General features: G+C 40.4%; 1 protein-coding gene across 3 annotated transcripts in view; it reads right to left on the reverse strand.

Annotated features, from left to right (window-relative positions):
* The window catches only part of UBP1 (upstream binding protein 1), a 38607-nt gene extending 22358 nt beyond the window's left edge, over nt 1-16249 (reverse strand). For all 3 annotated transcript variants that reach the window (XM_084281948.1, XM_084281947.1, XM_084281946.1), the window contains exons 1-2: nt 15486-16249; nt 6691-6842 (exon numbers count right to left, since the gene is read on the reverse strand). In XM_084281948.1, the coding sequence (XP_084138074.1) occupies nt 6691-6842; nt 15486-15598 (265 nt within the window). In that variant the 5' untranslated portion in view covers nt 15599-16249. The remainder of the gene's footprint in view (nt 1-6690; nt 6843-15485) is intronic.
* Between the last annotated feature and the right edge of the window lie 3948 nt (nt 16250-20197).

A 20197-nucleotide genomic window follows, 5' to 3' on the forward strand; every position in this document is an offset into this window, starting at 1 on the left:
ACAAAACATACTGTTCTCCCATGTTTAATTTTGTCCATGTACTTGTTACCTTTGTATGATCTTTAGGCTTTGTATGATTTCAGAAATAAGCATTTAGCATAAGAGCTTGTTACCAATTATAAGCATAAGCTTATAAGCATAAGCTTGTTACCAACTATAAGCACAAGCATAAGAGCTTGTTACCAATTATTTCATATGAGTGAACCCATTTTTCTAGTCAATATGACAAACTGTTGTGTTTAAAACAGAGAAGGCTAGAATGTATCTTAACTACAGTGACTTTTTCTTCCAATGTGCGCAGCACATATTCATTTGCAAATCATGCTTCCCTTACTAAAAATAAAGGATAAAATAATACTTCAAGAGATTCACTGAGATCACGTGCAGTACATGCATTGCCTTCTGTATTACCCTCCAAACAGTCTTTACATTCTATTATTTCCTACATTTAGAAGATATTTATTGGCCTGCCCTACAAGGTAAAGAATCAGCTGTTTTTCCTCTGCGAATAAGCAAATGATTTCTTCAACTCCTTTCACAGCTCCATCAATTGGTGTTACCTACAACTACAACGCAGGGGCTTTTGATTTTGCTGTAACACACTTAGCCCATTTATGTACCTACACTATATACCTGCAGGCATTTTTTACTCCAGCAACATTTGAATATTGGTAACATAAATCTATATAAAAATTAAATGTACCTAGTGCAGCTGAGCAAAGCATCAGATTATTTCAACTCTTATATTTATAAGGACTATTTTTTCCTATTATCAAGATTTATTCAATTACCGGTGTTATTTTATTCACATGGAAATATAACACATGCAAGCCCGTCTGAGTGTATACATAGCATATGGATTTTTTAAATTCAGCACTACTAATAAAATTCCTGCAAAACTTTCTCTGTTCTCCTCCACCATTGTTTTGAAAGGGCGAGAAAGAAAAAATCAACCGGATCACTTGCTCTAGAAGTGTTGCTAACCTTTCTCTTTTGTAAAATTTTAGGTACAAAATGGCATTAAGGAAGATTTGATGAAGGCAATAATCAAGGAATATGAGAGGCTCAAAAATGCAAAAATGGTATTAGTGAGTTTTTGAGACAAAGGAAAAGATACATTCCATTCTGGAGTTTTGGACACATAGCTGATTTTGAAGTATGAAAAGCAGTACAGCACTGATTATTCTAGTCATTTCAGTGCTGAGCACTCTGCTCTTTCCTCAAAAGTAGTCACAGGAACAATACAACACAGGGCACTAGGAAGTTTAACTGCTGAAGTTTAACACTGGAACTGTGGTAGTACCCTCTTTCACAAAAATAACATAATCACAGAATAGTTAAGGTTGAAAGAGACCTCCGGAGGTCATCTGGTCCAACCTTTCTGTTCAAGCAGGGACACCTAGAGCTGGCTGCCCAGGACCAAGTCCAAACAACTTTTAAATTACCTCCATAGATGGGGACTCTATAACCTCTCTGGGCGACCTGTGCCAGTGCCCCGTTATCCACAATGTAAAGAGGAGCTTCCCAACATTCAAAGGGAACCTGTGTTTCAGTTTGTGCCCACTGCTTCTTGTCCTGTCACTAGCCAAAACTGAAAAGAGCCCAGCTTCATTCTCTTTGCACCCTCCCTTGAAGCATCTGTACATAAGACCCCTCTGAGCCTTCTCTTCTCTCAGCTCCCTCGGCTTTTCTTCATCAGAGAGCTGCTCCAGTCCCTCCATCATCTTTGTGGTCCTTCTCTGGACTCTTTCCAGTATGTACATATCTCTCTTGCAGAGCGGAACCCATAAAAGGACAAAGAACTTCCAGTCTGGCCTCACTCATGCTGAGTAGAGGGGAAAGGATCACCTCCCGTGACCTGCTGACAATACTTTGCCTAATGAAGACCACGACACCATTTGCCACTTTTGTTACAAGAACACCTTGCTGGCTGTTGTTCAATTTGGTGCCTGCCAGGGCCCCCAAGTCTTTTTCTGTCAAGCTCCTTTCCAGTTGGGTGGCCCTCAGCATGTACTGGTGCACGAAGTTGTTCCCCCCCACAGGTGCAGGACTTGACACTTGTGCTTGTTGAACTTCTGAAGGTTGCTGTCAGCCTGTTTTTCCAGCCTGACGAGATGCCTCTGGATGGCAGCATGATCTTCTGGTATATCAGCCACTCCTCCCAGTTTGTGTCACCTGAAAACCCACTGAGGGTGAACTCTGCCCCAGCATCCAAGTCATTAATGAAGATGTTAGACAGGAATGGACCCAATATTGGCCATGTCTTCTATTTCCACGTCTTATGTCATCAGGGCCCCTGTCCTTCATTTTTTTCTGTTTTCTCTAGTCTTCCTTTTGCCACATACAGCAGCTCTTCTTGTTGCCTTTGTCATTACTGCCCAGACTGAATTCCAGCTGGGATTAAGCTTTCCTCAACTTCATCCCTGCATGCTCAGACAGCGTCTCTGTATTCCTCCTAGGTTACCCGTTCCTGTTCCCACCTGCTGTATACTTCCTTTTCATGTTTGAGTTTGGCCAGGAGCTCCTTGTTCATCCATGCAGGCCTCCTGGCCTTTCTGCCTGACTTCCTGCGTGTTGGGATTGACTGCTATTGAGGTGGGAGGTAATGACCCTTGCACATTAACTGGCTTTCTTGACCCCCTGTTTCCTCCAAGGCCTTGTCCCATGGAACTCTACCAAGACGATCCTTGAAGAGGCCCAACTCTGCTCTTCTGAAGTCCAGTGATGTGATCTTGCTTTCTACTCTGCTCCTCTCAGGATCCTGAACTCCACCATCCCAGGGTCACTGCAGCCAAGTTTACCTTCAACCTTGGCATCCTCAACAAGCCCTTCCTTATTGTGAGTATGAGCTCTTAGCTGAGCACCTCCCCTTACTAGCTTGTCTGTCACTTGTATCACTAAGTTGTTATTGATGTTCTCCAGGAACCTCCTGGATTGTTATGCCCTGCTGTGCCCTCAAGCAGAAAGATATCAGGTTGGTTGAAGTCCCTCATGAGGATCAAGGCCTGTGAACATAAGACTACTTCTGGGTGCTACAGAGGGCCTCATCTACTTGTTCCTCCTGCTCAGGTGGCCTGTAGCAGGCACTCACTACAATGTCTGATGTTTATCCTTATCCATAAACTCTCAGGTGGCTCATCACCTGTCCCCATTCTTCAGGCATTCCAGTTATTCCTCCACATAAATGGAAACAGCATCTTCTCACCTCTCTGCCCTGTCTTTCCTAAAGAGTGTGTATTGTTGCATTACAAGCCATCCTACCCTGTCTCTGTGATCCCAACAGGATCATAGCCCTAAAATTGCACAAAGATTTCTAATCCATCACATCTGCTGCACGCATTAGTGCCCATGCACTTCAGAAAGGCATCCTACCATGCCAATTTTCCAGAAAGGGTTTGGGGTTTCCCCATAACTGTGCTTTGTAAACATTTCCTTTCTCCATGCAGATACTGGAGAAATACTGCAAATACCCTGTTTATGACAGCCTTGTTTTGTTCATTTTTTTGTTCCCTTTTACTCACATCACTCCAGGCACTTTGCTCATCAACACTCCCTCACAGAGCTGCTTGTAACTTTCCCTCTCCCATCATTCCTAGCTAGAGCTCTCCTTACCTACACACTTCCCCTTTAACAACAATTCTCTTCCACGCCACTCCAGCTCTTTGAGGATACACACATCTAGCATAACAGCAGCCAGCTTAGAATACTGACCTAACACCTACAAAACATATTCTCCACAGACTCATTTAACAAGTCTTAGTTAATAAGAACCCTGCAAACCCCTGAGCAACCACCCATCATCACTCCAAGATCTGAACTTCTAGAATCAGCTTTAACTGAAAACCTAATCGCTTAAAATATTCTATTAGCTATTCCAATTAAAATTCTTACTGGCAGAGGGTAAAATCAGAGCTTACCTAAGTATTCCGTTAGGAAATGTCTTATCTTAACAGACAGGGCAAACATTCCCTTTGCCTCTGGAATTCCCAATCAGAATACACTAAGACAACTGCTGATGAAGTTGAAGAGGCTATCAGGTCTCTATGGTACTCCTCCTACTCACAATCCTCTTGAAAATGATTTAAGCAAGAGACTGTCTGATAATGGGGCTGAACTAGAAAACAGAAAAGTGAGGTGACCAGGATTAAAATCACTCCTTTTCTAGATGATTTAATCCAACTTATTATACTGACATCTGTATCAGTATAACTCGGAGTAATGTAAACTACAAAATATGACCAGAACTATTCAGATTCCTATTTCACACTGAAGTCAGTGTGAAAAATATAATCTCTCAAAACTATCCCATGATTAATATTTTAGTACTTAGGGCTTGTACTAACAGCTAAGAGAGAAACTGTTAGAAAAAAAAAAACAAAACAATCTAGGCAGCAGAAGTATTTGTCTTTCTATCTGAAGTATTGGCACAAAAGAGAAGTTGGATAAGTGTTTGTTTCCGAATTTATTTTGAAAAAGGATATACCGATGCCTTTATTTTTCAACATCACAAGAAGTTACCTAGGACACTGAAAAACAGCAAAAGAACTTTGCAAAAGAAACCTTTATATTAGAAGAGATTTTCAAGGCCTGATGAAACAATTACAGTTATTTCAGACAGCGCTACTTAAATAGCAAGCTCTTCTCAGAAGCCAGATAACACCTTTTTTTAAAAAAACAAACAAATAAAAAAGATTCATCAGCTTGCCATCTTGTGCTGGTTCTGCAGCAGACTGAGCTGACCTTGAAGCTCTGTGTTTGGTCAGGGAGGTTGGATCCTGACACTGAAAGAAACAAAGGATATCTCTACAGATACAAAACTTGAAAGTTTTGTAAATAGTGCAAAGCATCTTGCTGGTCCAGCATAGTGCTGCAATTGCACTGTTTTTTCCTAAATGGAGGATGCAGGGTACAAGAAGTGACAAAAAATAAGGTAAACCTGACTAAACAAATTGCAATCATAAGGTTTGCAACAAACTATTAACAGCCTAACAAACTTACAATCCTCTCATTAGGAGACAAATCAAGTAATATTTAAAGCATATTTAGATGGATTGGCTGCTACAAGATGAAGCACTTGGCAACTTTATTCACGTGGAAAGCTCACAATAATTCCTTGTCACCATCAAATTACATACAATCCTGCCTTCATAGATTTAAGGGGCCCAGTACACAGTTCAACATTTTCAGGCACTAGTAATGCATCATCAGACATTCACACTACTAGTAGTAACATTTCAACTTGAGCAAAAAGGCTATATTATCAAAAATACACAGGTAAAATACACACATTCTGTAATCTAGTTAAGCAATTGAGTTAAATCTCACCAAAACTAGTGAAAATTCACCACTACATATTTTAACCTGTCCTCTTAAACTGCATAATAAGGCTGTACACTGCTCAGAGAACTACAGAAGAACTAAAAGATTAATTGTAGCAAAATGTAACAGGATAGGAGGTATAAGTTTTGTACGAATAGTAATAATAATAATAATAGTAATAGCAATAGTAATAATAGTAATAGTAGTAGTAGTAGTAGTAATAATAATAATAATAATAATAATAATAATAATAAAAACTGTGCTGCAGAACTTCTAATTATAGTGCTGTCTATTAAGAGATTTTTGGGTCCAAGTACACAAAGAAAAGAAAAAGCAAAACCAAAAACATAGAAACAGTGAACCTACAGCATTAGAGCTGGGGTAGGTAGGGAAGAGTATACAGAGCCCATCAGTATAGTCCATAAAATGTGAAAAAAATGTGAAATGAATCAGAGTTGAGTTCAAAACACTAGCTGACTCAGCTTAGGACTTCAGTGCAAGGACATTTCCAGAGGCAAGGGAGGTATTATCATATAGCAATGGCTACATTCAGATTATTTTATTCAGCAGTCAGGGCTATCTGTAGAAGAAACATTTTTCATGCAAGTCAGCCACAGGCTAAGAGGGAAAAAAAAAAAAAAAAAAAAAAAAAAAGTAAAACTCACATGAGATATTTATCTGCTTAATTCTGATAAATGTATACAGACAAAAGCATAATACACATGAACAGCAAAGGTAACCACAAAGGTACATGAAGGTAACCACAAAGGTACATGCACTTGCATTTTTTTTTTTTTTTTTTTTTTTTTTTCCAAACATGAGACTGTTCTGGGCAGGCATCCACAGCTAATTTGAGAGAGATCACAATGGCCTCTGTTACACAAAACTTTTTGTTTAGGAATTGACATATGAGCATTTACTGTGACTTTTGAGGGCGTTTGAGTGGAAAAAACATCAGAAAAACACAATATGCAAATGTCATCCAATTAATTTATTATTATTTAAGTTTAAACAGGAATGCAAAATTGGTTCTGTGTTTTAAGTAATTATTACTACCTGAAGTTTTTGTGTTGTCTTACCTAGGTTTGAGAAGTCGTATACTCCTAAAAATAAGTTATGTTTGTTTGATTTTACTGAGGGGCTGGGGAGAAGAGGATGAAGCAGGGAAGACACAGAACATAAAAAAATGAAACAGCCTATATGAACAGAATAATGATCAACTATAGCTATGAATGTGCCACATGGACAAAACAAGATGAGTAAACAAGATATCCAAACTCATTTTTTCAAGATATGAAACAAACCTAGTTTTAAGATTTGTATCATAAGCTGCTTTCACTGTAACTATTCCTGCAACATATGCATACCAACCTTGATTCAAGTATGTAAGAGTTTCATCATATAATTTTACTGCTGGAGATGTCGCAGCACACATAACATACTGGAAGGGTGGATGTTTGGTCTCATTTTCTGGAGGAAGGCTGGAATCCTCCTGTTTGAAAATAGGCAGTGCCAAAACATCACTGAAAAGAAAAAAGAAATAACTCTGTGAGACCGTTGGCCCTGCTTTGCCTGAAGTTAAAAAAAAAAAAAAAAAAAAAAAAAAAAAAGTGACTTACCTTCTTCTAATGTTTTAGGTTAGAACACATAAACAATGCTCTATGATCTAAGTAGACAATAAATACAGTTGTGCTGAGCCTCTGAAAGTTTTATCTTTAGTTCCTGTCTCCACTGTAAAAAAGTTTATTTCTAACTTTTCACCTGTCTATACATGCAAGCTTGCCTGACGTACACATAGTTGAGAGCAATGCATGTACTTTCTCCTTTGAAATATTTTCCCTGAAGTAAATTATACTGAAAATTCTTCTCCCTATTTCGTATAATTTTATTTAATGTATGAATTCTGTTGACACTGAATATTTTTTCAATCTTAGTTGTTATTAGACCTTATCATATTGAGAATGATTAAGCAGATTCACAAAACGTAAGTTACAGGGAGCATACACCAAGATCTGCTTCACTTATTTCAGAAAATGAGACCGGCAAAACTTTCAATCTGCAAAGTTTCTGAGGTTAAAAGAGCAATCCAGGCTGCTGTTTTGTCTTCCTTGTAAACAGTAAAATATCAAAAATAAAACCTCAGACATTAGTGCGTTCTACTCCATGACAGTGTTCTAGCATGGAATTTTTGTTCATGATGAAATTTGCATATGCAGCTCCATTAAATCTTCTCTGAAAATTAGTTTCTAAACTGAAGTAAGATTTCTCACGCAACCTCACTTGCTCAGTTTTAATCTAAAGGTACTTTTTCTGTTTACTTCCTTTCCATTTATCACAGAAATAAAAGAAACTCAGGTTGTTTTATAGGAAGGGAATTCTTCAATCGCTCTCGATTTTCAACTCATACCTGGAGACTCAGAAAGTATCAGTATAATAATCAATCTTAAGAAGTGAAATTCCAGCCAATACATTTGTATCAAAGACGACTATAGTATAGTCTTGGCCTTAATAAATATGAGGTATTAGAAGTGCAGCTGGGGCACCCCAACATTTCTTTCAGAGCACATGCCACATGCAGTGAGGTAAAGCCCAGCCACATCATACACCACTACCCTGGGATGTGGAAGAAGCTACACTGACCCGAAAGAGGAAACACTTCTGAATGGTGAACAAGTCTAAGAAGTTTGTCTGTATCTTGTACAGGCTTCACAGTCTCTCCCAAAAGTAATAACTAGAATTGAAAGAAAAAAAAAAAAAAAAAAAAAGAAAAAAAAAGACATCCTCATAGGTTCCTTTCCACTAGGAGGGAACCACAGGAGATGCTACAAACAAGCATGAAGGCAGGAAGCTGTCCCAAAAGCACAAGAGCCCTGCTGGACCATACCATAGTCACTGGTGATGCCAGGTTCCCAGACTGGAACCCTGAAGAGGCTGTATTTCTTAACTAGCAATAAAGGAGGATAAGAAACACCCATATAATAGAACTCTCCTATATGTATACAGAGAGTATAATATATAAAAGAAAAGAATCTGTTTATATAGACAAAAGTAGCCACACATACAGAGGTAGGACAGAAAACTTCACTACTACTTGAGGATGACTAAGAACCACCCAGGTGCTTCAGGCCTTCTTGCCAGTCAGAAGGGCAGCCCAACGCAAGAGGGAGCACTGCAACAGGCCATTCCTCCTCAGAGAGAAGTGATGTCCCAAGACAGGACTTGGGACAGCCTTAGGAGGCTTTGCCTGTGACACACTTCAGCACCCAGAACACTGGTTGATGTTTTTAAGAGGAACTCTAAAACTGAAAGAACATGGCAACAAATACAATGTTTAAAATACACACAGAAGAGTAGAAGTGCAATAAAGCAGATATGCAAAGCATCTCACCAAATAAATAACCCTTAGTCCTTTACTACTTTCTGCAGTACTTGTTTTCATGTAACATGTAAAATTAAAAGTCTCATCTATTTATGAAAAATATCTTTCAAGCCTTCATTTTCCACCTAAGGTTTACCGACAGAAATACATCTGGTCTATCTTAAAATGTGTGTAGTGGTTTATGAAGTTGTTAAATTAACAACTTAAGGCACTTGAAGCCAACAAAAAAGACAAATTTAGTCAACTTTAAACCTGCTTTGTCTAATACACACAAAGTGGTAATGACTAACTGCTACTGCAGGGGAAAGAACATATCCAGCTCCTCAACCCTACAATTTAGCCGTAGAGAGCACAATGCACATTCTTAAAAGCTACCATTCAAAAAAAAAAAAAAAAAAAAGCTCCAGAAGGCAAATATAATATTTGCCTTGTGCATTCTAAGAATCTTCATGGATTTTCCCACATGAAACCACATATTTTTTCTGATAAAAGAAACAGTCTTCTAGGTACCAGTACATTCCAAATAAAAAGAGGAACCATTGCAATTCAAAACTATTTCTTAGAAATCTTTACTTGAACATCATTTAATTAACATTTAAGGTTTGTTCATGCAAAGAATGGCATGGCAGTGTCACTTAAATGTGTTCCCATCTGAAAACAGATAAAACCTGCAGGCAATTAAAGAGAGTCAGTAAGGTATTCATAAAGTATTTCAAATTGAGGTTTTAGATGTGTCAGTGATAAGTAAACGTGTTGATTTCAAACCATTAATTCCTCTTAACGAAAGTACTGAGAAATCTTTCTGACCTTCAGCAGTGAAGCTGCTACGGAACAACTGCTCTGTCTACCCTTCAGTCACAGTTTTATGGTACCCAAATGTGACCAGCTCTGTTCCATACCCAGGAGCCTATGGTTCACCAGTGCAGGGTTTTTTGGGCAAAGCCAGCACAACAAATTCCTGCTGCATAGCGTGCACCCTCCCCACCCTTTCCCCTCAAAATATTCTGCAGGGCTTTTACGTAGGGATCTCTGTCAGTTCATAGCACAGCCCAACACGCAGCTACACAACCAAGGCTAGAAGAAACAAGGTGATAAAAATCTTGGTGTGGAGAACCCCCTGTCCTATCCTGTGTGACTTGAGGGCAGGCACAACGGGTTAAGTCCATTTCCTTCCTCATGTTTAGTAACAGGAGCAATGAAATCAGCTAATGTCTGTGCTAACCTGGGAAATCATTGTAAGCACGCAGCACTGAGAAACACTGGAACACAAACTGCATGGCTCCCAGCTCTTGAAGGCCGAAAAACCTTGCTGCTTATCCTTATGGTAACTCACATAGAGACCATCTAAATTTCATTGTGACAAATGTTTTCTACAACAAGAATTCATTGCGCACTTGAAGAATTGATGTCAAGCACACTCACAATTCAGAGTAGGAAACCACGTGAAAGCATTCTTTCCTCCCCCAAAACAGAAACAATCTTCATTACACAACAAAAGTATGCTGTAAACACATCTGCAACACCCAATTTAACTATCTGTTTGACTATCTGTGCTACAGAAGTGCGTAAGTGAACGACTTCTAGAAGAGTAGCAGGAAGGCATACAATAGGAAGCAAGGTGCAGGTTACAACTTGAACCCCAGCATACAGTTAGATGGAGCACATGTGTTAAGCTACCCTATTTTAAATAGCCTACATGAGTGAAGTCCAGAAAGACAACAAAAAATACGAGTTAACTCCTTCCCATGTTTGTGAAATGTCTTCTTCAACCACAAGATCACCGTTCTTCCAAATTCAAACCCCTCTTCAGAGCACTTTCTCTGAAGCATTACGAAAAGAACTTGCCTACTGATAACATGGTCATAAAATAAATGAAGAACCTCCTGTCCTTACAAAACCAGGAACTGGCATGTCATCAAAAGTCAAAGTGACACTCCATCAATCATTGCCTTATCTGCCCTTCTGGGTTGTATACTTCTGGGTGTGAGAGTACTCAACCATCCAAGAACACGCAGGTCTTTTGAAACTTTAAACCATGGTTTACAAGGGCAAATACCTTGGGAAAAATGCTTCTTGAACAGGATTTGAATTGAAGTTAGGATTTGGAGTTATGCTCTACACTGTTAAGGTGTTGGAACAAGCAATAGGAAAACGTAAAGAGTTGATACTTCCTAACACTTTCCCTGTGTCCACATAAGCAAGCTCAACATGAGATGAGACCACCAGAAGGAGCTGCTGGGAAATAGCCTTCTCTGAAGTAATGTAAGATGAACTAGAAAACAGGTGTAAATGTAATGCCGAGCCTGGGAATCCCACAAACCATCCTAATGCGAACTGATTAAAGGCCTCAATTTATGGCAGGCCTGGCAAAAGAAAGACACACACACCAAAATTCCACCGCCAAAACCTCCGTATTCCTAAACTCATGACAGGACCAAGGAAAAGGTGTAAGAATAGCATTTGCTTACAGTCACAAATCCTTGGTTCTCCATCCACTCCTCCAACACAGGGAGTCAGGCAACTGTCATATAGGGATTGCTAAACTGGAATAATCCAAAAAGCCTAAGTGATGGTAAACCTGCTGCCCTGCTCTCCATCCCACATCATGGGAGGTGTACACAGAATACAGCTATGTAAGTCTTCCTTGACCTTTGGAAATGTATTCACGCATCTAATTGGAGAGGGGGATCAATGCCAGTGATGTAGAACATGAGGTTTACCTTTCAACATGGCCACTGAACTAAGTGCAACCATGCTTTATGCGTAGTAAGAAAGGCAGGAGGTTTGGGGATTTTCCTTTTCCCCAAACGCCTATTTCCAGACAGGTATTTACGTACTTGTGTCTGCACATACGATCTGGCTCCAAATCCAACCAGCACATGGAATTTTATTTTAGAGTCCACAGGTCAGTAAAACTTACTTTTTCTACAGTGGAACACATTAAAGTAGTCGAGACTAGTACAAAGGTAGCTTTTAAATTTATTATGCAGAAATAATGCTTACATTTGAGAAAAATAAAAACCCCTTTCAAGTTACCTTAAGTTCTACTTTTTAAAAAGGAATATATAACCCATGGCAGAGTCTCAGAAGAGTGGGTGGTGTTAAGGAAAGCAAAAACAGTCATCCTGTCAGAAAATAACAGCAGCCACAAGGAAAACAGGGCACGAATGACATAACTCCATTTTTTATTTTTTTTGCACAATGACAATACATTAAAGACAGTAACTGTTGTGACCCAGTCTTGTTAAACGTAAGTCAAGAAAAGGATGTCAGGGACCCCAAAATTGTAAGATGAAGACAATACCTTTTCTTCTTCACTTGACAGCAAAACCAGGAGCTGTAAGACAATGGTTCCCTGAATGCTGGGCAGGCAGCCTTAACAGTTGCTTTAGCTTCAGCTTTGGAGGACAGCTGATGCACAAAGTTGCCGTACCACTGAAGCCCACAGGCAGCTCTCCACAGCACAGTGAGACAAGAAGACCAACTGCAGTAGGGTTTCCTTCTTTCCAGCCAAAGCCACAGCCGGCTCAATTCTCCAAAGACATGCCAAGCTTTCAGAGGAAGCAGTAAAGTCACACAGACCTGACTCTCCAAAAATGGAGGACTGTCTGGATTTTAAAATGTATTAACCTTTTGTATGAGAGTTATCTTCTTTTATTTCACTTAATAAGCTTTGGTTTTTAATCCAGAAATAATATACCAGAATAGCTACTTCTGAAAATAATCAACTTCCCCAAGGACAGGCCTTAATTTCAACATTAGAAATACCACTGCAACTGCAAGCACTTAAAGAAAGCCATATACTAAGCTTCCAGATTGTACATGAAAATTAATTCACAAATACTAAGGTACTTGTCCTCATATGAATATTCATTTAACTTAATTCATTCATTAATAAAATCATTAATTATACAAAATATGGAATTTTGCTAGAGAAAAGGCAATGTAGCTCCTCAAAGTTACCTTGTCAGTGAAACAGCTTGCATTTTTAATAGCTCATACCAAAAATGAGCGGTCCCCAAAATTACATAATTCTTTCTGCATTATGAAGATACTGTCTTTGGTCATGCATATTATGCCAGATCTGTAAGAAATCACTGTCAGAGTCCTAATTCTATACATCAGCATCATTATCAACCTGAGTTAACAGCAATACTCAAAACTCATTGAGGTTAAAGTACTATAGGTCTATGTAGGTGCCTTTTTTTTTTTTTTTTTTTTTGGGGGGGGGGGTACTTGATACATCTGACAATAACTATTCTAATTTGCACTGAAATTCCTGTTTACAGGCAGTTTCTCATTGCCTGAAAAGATGTTATAAGAGAAAGCAGAAAAACTGGGTTTCAAGATTGTAAAGAAATGCTGAGTACTATTTAAAGATGAATCTTCAGAGGAATTTGGTCCTGTCAGCTTCCTTTACAGAAATCTGCAATTACTGATCAATGGACATGAGCAGTTTTCTCAATATGGAAAAAAAAAAAAAAAAAAAAAAACAACAAAAAAAAACAGGAATAACATCAAATATTCTACCTCAGGGCACAGCTGACAACTCAAGGAAACATCAGCTACATTACATACACCCTAAATATGTTAAGGGGTCACATGCAAGTGCTCCTTAAAAAATGCTGGGCCATATAGCTATGGGACCTCTCAGTATTCTTAGGAAAACACTTTTCTATCACATTTTAGCAAGTAAGTAACAAGTAATTAGTTTCCACTGGCACCCAGAACAGCAGCAGAGGAGTATCTTCACTCTCCATGTTACGCCACTCCTCTTAGTTTCCCAGCCTGCCATCACCACCAAGTAAACAGGCCATGATTTCCCTTAAGTAGAACTATATACAGCACATAAAGTAACTAAATTCACTTGCTGAAATCACTTTGAGTCCAGCAAACACTAATTGCAATCAATTAGGTCACCCCTTTAATTATGCATTCAAAGATTGAAGTTGCCTTGTTAGTACACGTTCCCAGAACACTTGCACGTGCCTTGTCAAAAATTCAAAGTGTGCAATGCCAAGTTTAATGCCAATTTACAGCTTTGCTTACCCAACATTGTTTTTTTTGTGAGCTACTTCTAAGTGCTAGAACTCTTCTTGTGGTAATGCAAAGTATCCAAATGGGAAAGTACAATCAACTAAAATAATAATAATAATAAATAATAATAATAAAGCTTAGGACTGCTGCCCACTGTGAAAAGTATGATATAAACAATCTATACAACAACAACAAAGATTAAAATGTTCAAAGTTTCAAGAAACTGAACAGTGTGCATCACTGGGGGGAGAAATGCAGTCGACAAACAGAAAGGGAAGTCTTTAATAAGCCTTCCCATTCAAAACTAAGAATTTCTACTCTAAAACATCCTAGAAAGAACTGGACCATGGTAAAGAATAAAGCATGCTTCTCAAACACAAGAGTATGAATTATCAAATACTGTTTGCATGAGGAAAAGATAAACCAGAAGCCAAATGTTCAAAGCATCCAGCCACTCGCCATGCAGCCTGCAAAACCCAGCCAGCACACCACTTTGTGGGATGAATGTTCACTTGAGAAAGAGAAATGAGACAGAAATAAAATAATAGTCCAGATGAGCTGAATATAAAATCATGAATACCCTCACTAAAAGAGATAAATCACTTTGTTCTTTGAATTGACGTATTCTCAAGGGTATTTTCAATTAAGAATATGCTTATATATCTCAAGCAGGCCTACTGAGTTCACAATCCCAAAAGCTAGGAAAATTAGTCCTCGCTTCTGTTCAAGTGAAACCCCGATTTATAACTTAAAACAAGCATCTTGCAGATACAGCACTTCACCTGAGAAGCATTTCCTTAAAACATACCTGCTAGCTGCAACTCATGGTGGCCTTCAAGATTCAGGAAATCCTGAGAGAAAACACACCTTCCATATGGCCGTGAAAACTATTAACTGCCAGCATTTTACATATCTCTATTAGAGACTAAGCAATCACTAAACACTGAGCAACTGTCAAAAGACCATGGAGTAAAACAATTCCCACAAATCGTAAATCTCAAAAGTAGTTTCTCTCTTTGCACTAAGAAGTCACTTAAGAATCTGAACGCTTTGCCTGTAACTGAGGTAAAACGTACTTATTTCTAAGTACAATTTTATCTTAACTTTGAAAAAGCACACCCGAAGACTATTTAAACACTTTTATTGCAAAAGCTGGAAAACAACTGAGAGGTGAAAATACCGTCAAGGTGATTAAGAACAGAAAGAGCTACATTGTGGGAAAAAAAGAAAAAAAAAAACAAAAAACCACGAAAGGAGGCCACTAAAGACCCAATCTATACGTAAATATGGAGAGTGATGAAAGTACAATTGTATTACAACCCCACTAACAAGCAGTATTTGCTTGTTCGTGAAATAACTTTTTAAAGACATCTGACAGAAAATGGCTACTGTTTGTTATGAAGCGGGTTGTGTTTGTTAGGTGCAGGAGGACAATTTTCTAGCACAGGAGGTCCAGGCGGGCAGGTGCAGGTAGGAAGGATGCCGCGTGCAGGCGGCAGGCAGGCTGACAGCACACCGGGGAAGCCCCAGCAGAGGCCCTGGGCTGCAGACGGAGCATACCAGAGCCTCCCTTCGCCATGTGCCCGCTCGCCGGGGAGCGAAAAATAAAACAAAAATAAAAAAATAAAAATGCAGAATTAGGGAGGGGACCGGAAGGGCCGCCACAGGGCGGGCGAGGCGGGAGAGGGGCGGGCGGCACGGCACGGCACGGCACGGCACCCCTCCCCTCCCCTCCCCTCCCCTGCCGTACCTCATGCTGTAGGCGCCGGCTCCCAGCTCCTGCCCGATGCCGGAGAGGCTGGCGTCGAAGTCGTGCACCAGCCCGGACTCGATCGCCTCGTCCATCTTCAGCACCCACGCCATCTTCCGCCGCCCCGCGGGAGGGGCCGGACGGGGAGGGGCCGCCGGGGCACGGCGGGAGAGGGAAGGGAAAAGAGGGGACGCGGGAAGGGGGCACCCGCAACTGGCAGCGGCAGCGCGGGGGGACGGGGCTCAGCCCCTAGGGGGCCCCATCAGCATCCCCGGAGGGGCTGGGGGGCCGCCGGCCGCCGCCGCTTCTTCCTCCTCCTCCTCCTCCTCCGCCTCGCCGCTGCTCGCCGCCGCTCGAGCCCCGAGCCAGCTGAGCGGCGCCTCGCGCCGCATCATTCAGCGGGCAGGGAGAAGGAGGCGGCGGCGGCGGGGAGGCCCCCGCTCTGCTGCTGCCGCTGCCGCTGCCGCCGCCGCCCGACCAGGAACGGCTGCCCCCGAGCCGCCCCCTGCCTCCGCTTCCTCCACCTCACGCTGCGCCCGCCGCTCACGGCAACATGGCGGCCGGCGCCGCCGGGGAACGGCCTCACCTCCCCTCCGCCCGGCACCGCCCACTGACCGGCTCTCGGCCAATCGGAAGAGGGAGGAGAGGGGAGAAGGGCGGTGCAGCCAACCCTGGGGGAGGCTTCCTGGGGGGCGGGGCCTCGGATGCGAAGCCCCGCCCTCCACGCTGCGCGGAGAGAGGCTCGCTGGGAGAGTGCTGCTGAAGACGGAAAGGGGAGCGGGCAGGAAGTGGCGACAGGGCGGCCGTTAGCCTGAGGGGCTGGACGCGCCCGCGGGGCTGCGTGAGGCTGTTAGCGCAGTGCCTGCAACGTGCGCACTGCCAAGCGTTGGGTTTTGGTTACCCTCGGGCCTTTGACTTGGTTCATGGCCCGTATCCTTGGACTTAAATCCCGTTTGTAGGTTTCCAGATGCAGTAAGAGGCTGTTTTTCTCTCTTTTAACAGGCTGAAACAAGTTAATGCCTAGTGTGTTCAAGTAGCATTGAATTTCTCTTTCTATAATATAAATCTATTTTGTAAAAATAAAATACCTTTATTTTATGCTTCTTTTCTAATTACTTTATATCCTCCAAGGAAATGATCCAAGAGACAGCTAAGCTATAGATAAATAATTACAGTTATATTGCCTAGCAGTTGGAGAATACAAGGAGGGATGCAAGGAAGAACAGGACAGGCTAGTGGGTTATACTTTAATCATGTTCCCTCTGATCCTAAAATACTTGGTCCAATGAAGGGTGCTAATAGGGTGAATAACCTGTAACTTAATCCTAACCCATAACTAGATCCTCTACAAAAAAAAAAATCATATTTTAATCATTCAGGGGATTATGTAATTAATGTTATGAGACATTTCATTCAAATGATTCACCTAGCAAGCAAAGTATAGAAAAGTTTAGAGACTATAAAAGACTAAAAGTTTAGAGACTATAAATTACATTTTGATCACATAGGAACATGCTGCAAGTAAAATTGCTTTTTTTTTTTTTTTTTTTTTTTTTTTAAAGCTACAAGATAGGGAGACCCTAGTTTCACTAGCAATAAAATGTTAGCTGTTATTCAAAATATTTATATGACAGCCTCAAAGATAAAGAGAAACATGCAGTCCATTATTTATGCTTTCTAAAGAGATCGGTAACTTAAGACTAAACTACCAGTTTCTGCAGAGAATTACCTCAAAGAAAGCTGTAGTGGCATGGGTGTCAGTCTCTTTTCCCAAGTGCCAAGCAATAAGGTAAGAGGAAATGGCCTCAAGTTGTGCCAGCGGAGGTTGAGGTTGGATATTTGGAAATTTTTATTTACAGAAAGGGTTGTGAGGCATTGGAACAGGCTACCCAGGGAAGTGGTTGAGTCACTATCCCTGGAGGTCTTCAAGAACTGTGTAGATGTGCTGCTGAGGGACATGGTTTAGTGGTGGACTTGGCAGCGCTGGGTTAAAGGTTAGACTTGACGATATTAGAGATCTTTTCTAACCTAAATGATTCCCTGATTCTATGAAAATGGTACTGGTATTTTTCCTGCTGTAATTGATTTAAGTGTTCCTTGCCTGCCTCTGGATAGATAAACAGTTTGTCTGCACGTAAGAAGGACATTCAAAAAAGGTACATTTATGAGAAGGGCACGAGCGGGTGCCCAAGTCTCTAACATAGGCAATAACTACCAAGCTACTACAACTTTTAGTCAGATTTGAAAATACTGAAAATATTGCTGGCAAAATACCTCTCTTAAGCCTGGCAAAAATTCAGCAATTATTTCTGTGATGGATTTATTTTATTTATTTCTGAAGATGGGTAACAGGCCAAAAATAGCATTACTAATTCCAGTGACTCTTAAATTACCAAACTGGCAGTTGCTATTCAGCATGCAACAGTTGTGGTACAAGTTAGCTTAAATTCCTATCACTGAAGAATTAGACTTCTAATTGAGACCTCAAACCTTACCTTAGGCAGACATTTCTAGACATAACATGGGTTGTAAAATCAAAGGTGGCATACATAACACCAAAGCCTACTTTTCTAAGTGATACAAAAGATATTGGGAGTTTGCAGAAAACTGAGAGCAGTGAACTTTCTGCTTCTGATGGTTAGAGATAAGTTAAGAGCAGAATCCAAGACCAGATAAACCAGATCCAGTTTGACTTATGCGTAGCAAAAGTGGTTTATCTACTTACATTACATAGTAATGTAATTAAGCTACATAGTAGTTATAAGACATAAATTTATATGATTTTTTTTAATAGGTGTTGGTTTCTTCTGTCACAAATTCCAATCTCTACTGAAGATAATGTGAGCAGATACAGTAAGACCCATTCTCTTGCAGTTCAGCCTTCAAAAGTTTGCCCATAATAAGCCAACTGAGTGTTAATATTTCTGTTATCATTTGTTATTTTAGGATGTAAAGTAACTTGTTCAATTAAATGATGGTTATTGTAATGCAAACATTATTTTCTTTAGCATTATGTCTATCGCTGGATTATTTGCAAGTTTTCACTGGAGGTTTTCAGTCTATGTTTGCGGGTTTTGTTGCTTTTAAAGTACAGGCCTTTGATGTGTTTGATTTCTTTGGGGCAGGTTCCTGGCTCAGTCCCTTTCTCAGATCATCTGCTGAGGATCAACCATGCATACAAGCACCACTTCCCAGCCAGATCTAACCAACTCCAGTGTACAGAGTTGTACCTACAGTGCAAATCAGCTCAGGTACCCAATCTAAATCTCTGTGTAATTACCATGCAGCCTTCTCAGCTTTTGGCAAAACAGTTTAAAATATCTTTAGATGGATAGCAAGTACAAACAAAAACCTCAAAAACATTTTTTCTATTCATTTCACTTTAACTAGCTAACTAGTCTTGTGATTTTTTAACGCCTACAGTTGACATTCTGCATATTGTAGTATGAATGGTAGCTGCTTCCATAGCTTTTTCTTAATCCTAATCTTTCTGTTACTCTTCCCATAATTTCACTTTCAGAATAATTTCTTCCAAAACATTTATATTGGCCTTATACTGAGGGTAAGGAGAGTTCAAGATATCTTGAAGTCCAAGCAAATAAAGAAAACAGATGCCTATTGCCAAAGTAAAATTATTCTTTTTCTTCATAAGCAATAATCAGTCCTGACTGGGAAAATTAAGTTGTCACATAAAATTCCTATTCTGCAACTCAAGCAATATAAACCCCATGTGGAGTCTCACAAGTTAGGCACCTGAACATTTTTTGAGGATTAGATTGCAGAATTTGTGCCTTACTCATAAACGTATGCTCATCAGTAAGGCTGAGAGCAGAGGTTGTGGAACGGAAGACTCTGTATACCTTATAAAATAATAGTTTTTTCCTCCTGATTCCTTCCCAAGTTTTGCCTGCATAAACATCATACAAACCTTTTCCCATGCCTAGTGAAATGGTCTAAAACAAGACTTAAGCATTCTGAGATCTCAAATTGCTTATGTAACCCTTCAAGCAAGTTAAATCCAGAAGCCTGACTTCTCATAAGTGATATTCCGTGTCGCCTTCCCATTCCATTTCTACACATCCCTATCACCATTTCAGCAGGACTTGTGACTTCAGAGCAAATCTCTTTCTTAACACAAATGAGCTTCCTCAAAAAACTCTTCCAACTATATTCCCAGGAAGGGCTTGATAGGAAGATACCCTGAGCCCACACCCACCAATTGTACTTGAAGAACTGATATAACAGAGGGTAGGCGCATACAGTAGGAACCTGGTTATGCAAATATATCTGCGTAGATGTGTCTCAAGAATGGTTTTATTACTGGGATATGGGAGAAGGCAGAAGGGGGAAGAAGGGATCCTGAGATGCCCCTTTCTTCATCTGCTCTCCACTAATACTGACCAGCATGCTCAGCTCAAGTCAATTGCACTTTCTGAGTAAACTTTACTGATGTCCAGATGTGGGACCACAGCATGGCAGAGGATGTGATGGAACCAAACAACTTTATGGTTATGGCCAGATTGAAACCTAGTGCCTAAATAGGTTTTTATCCATTCTGCTTAAGGTCATCAGCCTCAAGGGCTAATCTTCTTAGCTACTATACGCAACCCATAATTTATGGAAGTATCCCTCCCTATGTTGTATTTCAATACAAAACACAGATGCACACTGCCACCCAAACCTACAGTTCAAATGTGTGTGGGAAGAGTAAC

Source organism: Netta rufina (assembly GCF_964035555.1).
Source record: "Netta rufina genome assembly, chromosome: 2".
Taxonomy (NCBI): domain Eukaryota; kingdom Metazoa; phylum Chordata; class Aves; order Anseriformes; family Anatidae; genus Netta; species Netta rufina.